The sequence below is a fragment of the Rhea americana genome, unplaced genomic scaffold, assembly GCF_003343005.1.
Source record: "Rhea americana isolate MKP2758 unplaced genomic scaffold, rheAme1 scaffold_354, whole genome shotgun sequence".
NCBI lineage: Eukaryota > Metazoa > Chordata > Aves > Rheiformes > Rheidae > Rhea > Rhea americana.
Window position 1 is genome coordinate 105197 of NW_028186484.1, and position 9988 is coordinate 115184.

At 43.9% G+C, this 9988-nt stretch overlaps 1 protein-coding gene across 6 annotated transcripts in view; it reads right to left on the reverse strand.

Annotated features, from left to right (window-relative positions):
* Nucleotides 1-9988, reverse strand: part of SMARCD3 (SWI/SNF related BAF chromatin remodeling complex subunit D3) — a 114822-nt gene that overhangs the window by 71285 nt on the left and 33549 nt on the right. For 2 of the 6 annotated variants that reach the window (XR_014896714.1, XM_085312009.1), the window contains exon 1: nucleotides 7505-7684. The exons of 1 other annotated variant lie outside the window; for it this stretch is intronic. Coding sequence is in view for 3 of the 5 variants with exons in the window: in XM_085312009.1 (XP_085168135.1) it covers nucleotides 7505-7582 (78 nt within the window). In the remaining 2 variants the exon portion in view is untranslated. Of the gene's footprint in view, nucleotides 1-2310; nucleotides 2376-6386; nucleotides 6606-6655; nucleotides 6682-7504; nucleotides 7685-9988 lie in introns of those variants that run through there. 3 more of the 6 variants (XM_085312011.1, XM_085312013.1, XM_085312010.1) reach the window with 3 other exon arrangements.

Below are 9988 nucleotides of genomic sequence, written 5' to 3' on the forward strand. Positions count from 1 at the left end.
GGTACCAGTGGCTATGGGCTAGGATCTGTCTCTTCCCTTCTTTCTCATGTTATCTTAGTAGCAGAACGGGATCCATCTTGAATAAATATCATCTATGGTGAAGACTGCAGTGCAAAACAGCAATGATAGCTCTTCCTTCCTTGGAAATCCTGTACCCCAGACCCGCCTACCCAATGCAACTCTGTTTTCACCCACAGACCTATCCCTCTTTTTCCTCCAGTGATCTCATATACATGCATTACTCTGCATGACTCCAACAGTTTAAGTGGACAGAGGGCAAAAATACTGCTAGGTGTAGGAAACAAGCAAGAACACAGTATGCCTCCAGCTGAGGTTACAGTCCTTAGGTCGAAGAGGGAACACCCTCCCAGCTCTGAGAAGATAAAGCGATGAGCTCCTGCATGTGGAGCAGCTGGGTAAGGCCAAACAGAACAGCATACAGAGAATGGCACACAACTAACTGCAATCCGAACAACCATACTGGTCACAGTACCAGTCCCCAAGAATTCTGCTGATTGCCTGCACTTCCTTACCACTTCTGTATTAGTAAGTGGTCCATCACTGTCCAGGTTACCTCTTTCCAAAGTGAACACTGTCAGTGCAGCAAGCACCCCACCTCCACAAATGCTGCCAAGTCCCTATCACTACTTTCTACTGTGCTGTTTCTCAAGCCACCAATCTGGCTATTTTCTTCCCCTCCTGACCAAATCTTGTATCGCATTAGATGATTGCCTCTTTCCTCCTCTTTGCTATTCTTCAAGTGGACTTCTGTCTGATGGCAGAAATGAGACAACAGTGGAGTGGTCCTTTTCTATATATTTCTACTGCAGAATTCTTTCTCAAGGGACATCAACATCACAGCAGCCAAAATGCTGCAGCAGAAATTCCTGACTGAACATATCAACTGGAGGACAATAACCTGGAGAACTCACAGGTAAAAGAAAATCCCAGAAGCAGCAAAAAATCTACACAAGCCTTAGGAAAGGGATTGAACAGTATGCTGGGAGTCACTGCAGTGTAATATAACATTGGGTTGTACATACAGCTATTTCCTGTTCTGAAAGACAAAGACACTATACATCTTTGTACCATATAGGAGGATTCTGATGACATACATTGAGCAGCCCTAAACTCCTGGTTAACGCAGAAACTGTCAGATTTTGAGAAAATAACAGAAACTGAAAAAAAAAGCTAGCTTGGCTAGGGAACATAGAGTGTTAAGGCATTACAGTAGCCACTAATGTCTGTAAGGTGTAAACATAAGCACAAAGAGATGTCAGATGCTATGTGGACATGAGAGGGCGTAGAAGTAACTAGATGCAACTGGAACAGTTAAGAAATTTAAGCTAAGCTGATATTCCCTGATGGTAACAGGTGCCTGACCATACAAATGGTCTCCCAACATCAGACGTCCTACTGAGTGTGTCATTTAAAAATGGACTTGTAGAAGTGCAAAAAAATAGCTCTATACAGCTTCTCTCCTCTCCTAAGATAACTACAGATGTGCTCTCATATGGGTTTCCATTTTTGATGTCTATGAATCTCTTTGAGAGTTAGCAATCAGGAATGTCAGTAATTCAATTCTTATCTACCACATTTATCTTCTGTTTTCCAAAATCCTAGAATTAGGGTCCAGGTGTTCCACAGCTGTGACTCCAAGTTCCACTCATTACAAAACAGAAGTCTTTAATTTAGAAAACACTGCATTTACCATAACTGTGAACTGTAACTTAAGACAAACTTTTTATTTCATGCATGTCCATGCACAGCTCAGAACAACTAGACACTCAACCTCAACCCACTTAGATGTAACAAAATTATCTTTTTTTTAAAAAAAGCCATTAGAATTGTACCTAACAAACCCTATATACGATGTTTTAAATCCCATCAGCTTCCTGGTTCTAATAGATCTGATTACACACGCTACTGYGATCTACTGCATGGAATGGATTTTCTGTGAAGAACAACTTTTAGACTAGGCCTCCTCACTCTTTRAAGGGGGTGGGAATGAGAACAACAAAGTTCCCCAATGTCATGAGTTGAATGGAGAGAGTGCGAATGGAGAGAGTGGCCCACTGTCTCTTCAAGTACAAGAACTAGACAACAGCTAGCAGTTGGCAGAATCAGGTACTTTTTTATATAACACAACCTGCGGAAATTCTTGACACAGAACATTGTGATTACTAAAGTTTATGTAGTTTCAAGGAAACAGTGGTTGGACTAACCTACAGAAAGCAAACCTATACAGAGGTACTCAAGAGGGTTCAGTATCAGATCAGAAAACTCCTGAACTACTGAGTGCAGACATACTTGCAAGAAGCATCACCATGTGTTTGTCTTGCTCCTGTGCTTTAATGTAGCCTTCTGCTACTGCCCTTAATTGGAGACATGGAGTTAGATGATCCAATGTGGTTGTCTTTATGTTCCTACAAAACTTCTTCTTTAAAAACTCAGAAAAGCCATTCATATTTGTTTAACAAGGCCATTTTGCATAAAAATCACACTGAAAACTATTAAAACCTTAGACAGAATTAATTGGATTTTTTTTCTTAATTACATGTTATCTTTTCTGTATTTGCTAGCCTGCAGTTAGTCCAGGGTCCACGTAGGACAAATCTACAGTTTCTGTTGCCACCTTGCTTACCCTTTTGAGCACTGTACTATCACTCTACCAGTTTTCTGTAAGTATCTTCCCAATCAAATTGGCTCACTGAGATCAGATCATTTTTATTTCTCCACCCTGCTCCACACTTACTCCAAACATCTTCTTCTTTAAAGTGATAAAATGAGATACAGACATGAAGTAAGTGATTCCATTCCTGAACCCTTTCTCTAATAATGTCCTAGCACAGGTAGCCAGCCATACAGAGAGACCTCTACTACAGAAGTGGAACAAATTGTCCAAAAATGACTGTTCATGAGGCTCCTTTCTGCCCCTTTAGTGTTAGCTGACTTATGTTCTGACAAGATGGTATTTATATCCATGAGAATATAAAATTAGTAGGATATTCTTCACTAGTAAAGTTACACTTTTTTCCTACCTAATATTCTCCTCACTCTGTGATATCTCCTACAGGTGATCTCTACAGATAAAAAAGATCTACAGATTAAGAAAGATCCACTTAAAGTAGATCACCATTCAATTTGGGGGAAAATAGCTTTAGTTCTTCCCATTACAGTAAAACAAGTAACATGTTTTTAATATACTGACATATGAAGACACAGGGCTGGAAGAGCCCTTGACAGGTCACCCTGTCCTTCCACCTGTTTCAAAGAAGAGTAACCCGTATCTCCATCATCTTGGACACATGCTTACTTCTTTAACCAGTTCCTAAGAGCCTCTACTGATTTTAAAACTTTCCTAATCAATCTCCAGCTTTAGGTATTATGAAAAAGAAATCATTTCCTTCCAAATCTAACCACTCTCAATCTTCCATTTTTCTTACTGACGCAGTCTTCACAGGCCTCCCACTATCACTGCCCTGAGTTATTTCTCTTTTTGCTTATTCGTCATGCAGATGACCAAAACAATATTCCTGTAAGTATATGCTGCTGATTTACAATGTCTTCTGTATTACTCTCTGCCCCATTTCTTAACCAGACCAACATTTTATTTTCTTTCTTAGTGGCAGTGGCTGCTGCTATACATTGCAGCCCACAATGACATCCAGGCCTTCTTTCCAAATGATTACAGTTCATTTAAAACCCAGCAATGTATGAGGAGATGCTCTGCAACACTTGCTTATGAAACTCATTGCTCATCCTCATCTCCAGATCGCTGATAAATCTATCAGATACTCCATACTTATCTTCAGGGCACTAGACCTGTCTTTTAGTCTGTTTTCACATTGTCAGAGTTATTTATCATTACATCATATATTTATTTATACTATGCTATGCTTTGAAACTCTTCTTTAACTGTAACAAATGCTGTTCCATATAATATAGTTTCTGTACTATGGTAACATAAACATCCATGACCAGATTTGAGAAGCAGATAAACAGACAAATAGACAACGGGATCAGTAAAAGTGTCATATAAGGGATACTTAAGTTTGTATAAATCAGCAGTTTTGACATCAAACTGATATTAAACAGTAGAGATTAGTAGGAACTATGAAAAAACATATATTACGAGAAAATATGCATAAGGACTTATTTTAATAGGAAGAGCTCCCTAAGCACAGCACAGGGGACAAAGAACAAGATCACTCTGGGGAAAAGGTGATTTGAACTGACACCTGGTATATTGTAAATACAGATACAACTTGATCGTTAAGAAAGGGACGTAGACTTTTATACACATACCTTGTGCATAAAAGGCAAAAGATTTGTTTTGGAAGGAAGATAAAGGGGGAACAGAAAAAGGACACACAAGCAGATTAAAGAGCTTAGAACAATAGGAAAAGAAAATGAACCTCTCAGCAGCTTCCTGTGTGAAGAAGACACAGACAAGACTAACAGTATKAAGTATCAATGAGGAAAAGATTAGTGCAATTGAGTCACAAAAGTGCAGATATCCAGAGAAGAGCTTTGACAAGATCTGTACCATTGATCTTAAGGCTATATGGAAAGATAATTATTTGGGTAAGAAAAAAAAATAGAGAGAAAGAGACAGAGAAAGATGATATACAGGCAAGGAGTCCAACCAACAGGGAGTCCTATGATGGGATCTACTGTATAGAAAAAAAGAAAAAAAAAAAGTGGATAGAAAAAAAAAAGAGAAGAGGAGTGGCCAGCAGGAAGATTAATAGCTCGGTTTGGGTCAACAAAATTTAAGGCAACAGCTGGACACCCAGAGGGAGATGTCATAAAGACGGGCTGAAATGTACTACTGGACAGTAGAAAACACATCAATAAGGAGATAAATCAGCATATAAATGGTCATTAAAGYCATGTTTAACCATAAAAAGGCTAGAAATAGAGCAGAGAGCAAAAAAGGACAAAGTGAAGGATGAAGCCGTAAGAAAAAAAAACCCTTTATCTCCTCCTGAAGAAACAATGTACAAGATCCTGATGAAACCAAGTAAGAATGACAATTATAAAAATACATAAAACAAAAAAAGCCTAATCTTGTTTAAATAACAGAAGGCTAACCAGAGATATAACAAATCATCAAGAATTCAAGTGGGATGAAGATGAAATGTCGTCCTTGRGATTTTTTAACCATTAAGATATTTCACATTATGGGGGTGTCCCATTTGAATGGGATAGAGAGGGAAGAAGACTCCTTCTAAGCTGCCAATATGGACAAGAAGAACAAAGGCAAGATGAAGTATACAAGAGCAAAGGGCAAAGTGACCTCAGCAAAGGAGAATATGTTTCCAGAGAGATCAAATGAATCCAAATTCTAACTGCCCTCAGGAAATGCTGCAAAATTTTCCTTTTCATTAAAGTGTTCACATAGCAAAAATTTTTCTCACAACATTCTACCTCTATTTACATCCCTCTATCTTTGCCAAAAAAAATAATGCCTTCAATAATCAAATAAGTATAAAGATAAAATAAAAAATAAATAACTTGAAGAGGAGGTTTTTCCTGAAGTGAGAGCAGACTCTGAGTCTACGGAATTCTGATAAAGTTTAATTTTTCAAGGACTTAATTCAAATATTGCCACACTGTATGTGGTAATAAAACTGAATATCTACCAAGATGTGAACACAAGGCAACAGCTGTGATAGCACATYCATTTATTTGGGAGAATACAGGACCTGAAGAGGTAAAATGAAGTATGATTTTTTTCTCTTTTTTTAAGTAATGCAAGACTGATTACCTCAACTTGTGCTTTGATCAAAAGATACCTGAGGAAGAGATTGATGGAAAGAACAAATAAGGATGCAAAAGCCAAATTGAAGAAGATCAAGGGAGGGAGGACAGCGTAGGTAAGGGTAGGGTCATAAAAGAGGTGTTGAGGCAAGAGAGTAACAGACAAGAAGCCCCAGCCTCACTAACAGCTAGCAAGAAGATGACATACGAATGCATATATTCCACGCAAATGCACACATTCAAGTAAGACGCCACTAGTGGCTGAATTCCCAGGGCAAGTCAGACTTTTTTAGCATCCAAATAACTAATGGAAACCAGTTCTGCTGTATTCATTCTGGTATAAATTAAAAATTCCAATGCTTAAAAGGAGAGCATGCTCATTTCACATGAAGTCCAGCTAGATGTAGAAGAAACACATTCATGCAACTATGTTAGCCACTCTTCTTGATAGTGAAGGAAGTTTGTTGGTATGCAAATACCAACATAAACCTTGGAAAAGGAAAAAGCATTCCATATGCCAACACCTCCCAAGTTGCCTATGCTTCAGTCTAGCTACAGTCACCCCGAGCCAGAATATCTTAATGACCCCACATGTCCACAACAAAACCACTGCCACAAACCTGCACACCAGTCACTTGATCATCTCTGTACATCTGCCCATTTAGCAACAGACTGCTCCTGCACATTGGCACCATGTCATCTGTTCACTATTCTCACAAAAACAGAATGCCACCTAGAAGCCCTTAGCCTTGCAGGTCTCACCATATCCAGCATCTGTAGGTCACTAGCCAGATTCTAAGCATCTGGAGTAAGCCTGAACTATGGAGACAACCTTGCAGCCTGCAGTGAGCTCCCCAGATTTCTGTTATTGTTGCACAAGAAACCCCACCTGATGTCTTCAAAAAGAAGGTGTTGTAGAAGGTGCCAGAATCCTCAGGAGAGAAAACACCCAGGACTACTGGTAACCAAACAGTATCTGCATTCTTTTGGACTTTTCAGTAATCTTTTTTTTCTTAAATGTATATCTATATAAGAAATCCAAATGTTATAAATGGTGACTGCATTCAACCATTAGAAAGTCATCTAAAAAATATGGTTTCCAATGACAGCAAAACAGGGGTTAGCATTTCCCCTTAAAAGGAGACTGAAGACCTGATTCTTAAACAAAAGCCAGAAAATTTTTAAAGACCTGAAGGATTCCTTTAATTAACTATGGCACTCTGAAATTTTCTTGTGGGTGAGTGCCTATAGACTGTTATAGATCTGCAGAGTTAATCTCTTCAAGCCCCTGAAAGTCACCTGTTAAGTAGCCAGAGGATACATAAGAGCCAAGTGTGGAGACAAGAACCAGAGGCTGCACCACACGGCTTCATCAGGCTTTCATCAGAATTGTTTTTCAAAACACAAGTTTGATTACAGAACAAAGTGTCCTACAAGCCTATATGGGTCAGATCCAGTGCAGATTCTGCACTGTGAACAGGCTCTAAAGAACGCTATTCACCATTCATGGAGAATCAAAGCAAAAATCACAGCACACATCCCCCCAGACACAAGCCTGTATTATCAATGAATCAGTACATATTCTGGGGGCTTTGCAGACCCCRGTGCTCTCCTGGCAAGGCAGTTACCAGTGCCCCAAGAGCACACTGCAGGAGCCAATCCAGCCCAGCACAGAGCCTCCAGTTTCCACTCATCCCTCTATTCAGAGCCAGCCAGCTCACTAACTTTCCCGACTCACCACCCCATGGACCAGAAACTCAAAAAGTTTGCTTTTCGTAGCTTTGCGAGCCCCTCCTGTAACTTCATCTGTAGCCATCAGGGTCTGCTCAGCCTCTCTCACTCTCTCTCTTCCTCTTTCTTTCCCTTTTCTGCCTTTTTCTCCAACTCTCCCCTCTGAGTCCTGCTGGGCTCTCACACTTCTAATAGCGCGGAGTGGGGAGGGGGCCCCTTCAGGGCCTTCCTGACGGCCCACTCGCTCTAAGCCTCAGCTGCTGCATTCCTCCACTGATAAGCCAGAAATAGTTTGTGCTGCCGGGTTCTGTGTGTTTACTCTGCAGGGACAGAAAATCCAGCTTTTTAAACCTCTCTGTCCAAACACCAGAGATAAGCAGGAGGCAAATTGAAAACACATCTCAGCTTTTTAGTGGCAGTGCTGCAACCTCTCCTCCTCAGCATGAGGGGATGCTAAATTCTGGGGCAAGGGGGAAGGGGGAGGGGGCAACTTCAGCAATAACATAAACTCGCTGCCTCACAGAGAGACTTTTCCCATTAGAAAATGCAGCAGGCAAGCAGTGAGAAACAATGGTTTTCCCTTGCTCCCACTGCTCCGCCTGCAGTGCATTTCCAGGCCTTTTCCCCAGAGACCTGGCAGGCAGCACAGAGAAACATTCACTGGCAGCATTTCCAGCACACGAGACTGAGAACTAACCCCTTTGGACAAGAGAGAGAACAGCAGGAGACAGAAAGCTGGGAACGGGGAGGGACAGTGTGCGAGAGCAAAGGGAAAGAAAGAGTGCTGGAGCGGCGGTGGAGGGGGTGGGGGGCAGCATGGCGACAGGGCGCAGCGCAGCCGTGAGCACTGCGCCGGCCTCGATTCCACTGCCTGCTGCCTCGTCGCAGCTGCTCCCAGCCGCCGCCCTCAGGATGCTTCAGTTCCACTGTGACGGGGCCATCAGAAACCCCAGGTGACTGACAGACACAAACTGCCAATACCATGGCTGCCATTACACGCTGGGGCTGGTGGCTGCCACTCACACAAAGCCCCACACCACAAGGCACTGGGTCCCTGCTGGGACCATGGACCCACCGCCACCGCACCCATGCTGGGAGGGGCGAAGCGGAGCGCCGGCGCCCCGGCGCCGCACAGCCCTGCCACCCTGGCCGTGTCCCGGCGCGGGCATAGCGGCGGCCATTCTGCGCACAGTGCTGGCTCCTCCGTAATGGCAGAGCAGGCGGCGGCCTGGGGCGGCGAGCTGACTGCTGACAGCTCCTCCGTGTCTGCACTTGCGAGGGCTGACGGTTCCCTGTCTGCCTGCCACAGCAATAGAGGAGACGTTGCCAGGTTACAGGAGGGGATTATCATACTCCTCTGCTTGAAATTCTTGTCTAGGGTCTGTGAATTTTCTAGCGAGACCACGAACTGAAGAGAATCAGACCTGAAACAATTAAGTAAATAAATTTCTGCCCTCAACCTGTACTAAGAACAAGCAGAGAAGACACTGAATTTAGCTGGCAGCAAGCAGCAAGTCATGACCACCACACAGCCCTTTGTGCGTGGGGATGAAGGCAACAACCTCCATTGATTTTCAGGGTGACCCCAACCTGAGCACTACTCTGTGGGGATACCCACAGGTATTACAGAAATTTGGAGATGGCGGGCATTGCTGCCCATTCTTCCTCCCGCCTCAGTCTAGTCTATTCATATGTCCAATAAAGCAGCATGGTCTTGTTCTGTGCAAAATCTCTTCCTGAGATTCTTGCTGGCTTGAATTAAATGTACTTTACCTGGAACCAAGCTGTGCGGTGCCAGCGTGCTTAGCAAGATGGCAATGGGCCTCTGTCTCTGCCATTGTTTTCAGATCTCAGAAGCAGGTAATACTGTCAGTCCTGTCTTGCAAGCCATAGCCCCTGTACTCAGCACAACAATATGCTGATTTTTCTTTAGGGATCACACTGATTGTCGGCTGCTGCACTTGCTAGGGAGCGCCGCTGCTTTCACTGCAGTGCGATTATTGACGCGTCTTTGTGCAGGTGTTGCTATTGCCATTGCTAAAGGGGAATGCGGTTACAGTCTTGGTTTTGTGAAGACAGTATAAACAGCGGAAGACATGCCCAAACTCAGAGCAGCTTGTAGAAGGCTTGAGACAACAACTGCCAGGCATGGCCCAGTGACCTCTGAGAAGCTGTGACCTAGCGGAGACACTGGCCCCGCCTGGCCCGGGGAGCGTCCCCGCACCCAGCAACCCAGGCCCCGAGCACGGGGAGGCCCTGGGTCCTCTCGGTGGCCACCCGGCCCGGCCCACGCTCCCAGCGCCGCGGAGCAGAACGGGGCTGGACCGTTGGGCGGCCGCCCCAGCCCCCCGCCGAGGCGGGCGCGGCTCCGGGCTGCGGCGCGACGCAGCACGCAGTCCCCCCTCACGTCCCCCCGCGCTCCTCCGCCAGCACCAACGGCACCGAACGGCAACGGCGCGCCCGGCACGGGCAGGGCGCGCGCCAGCCGCGG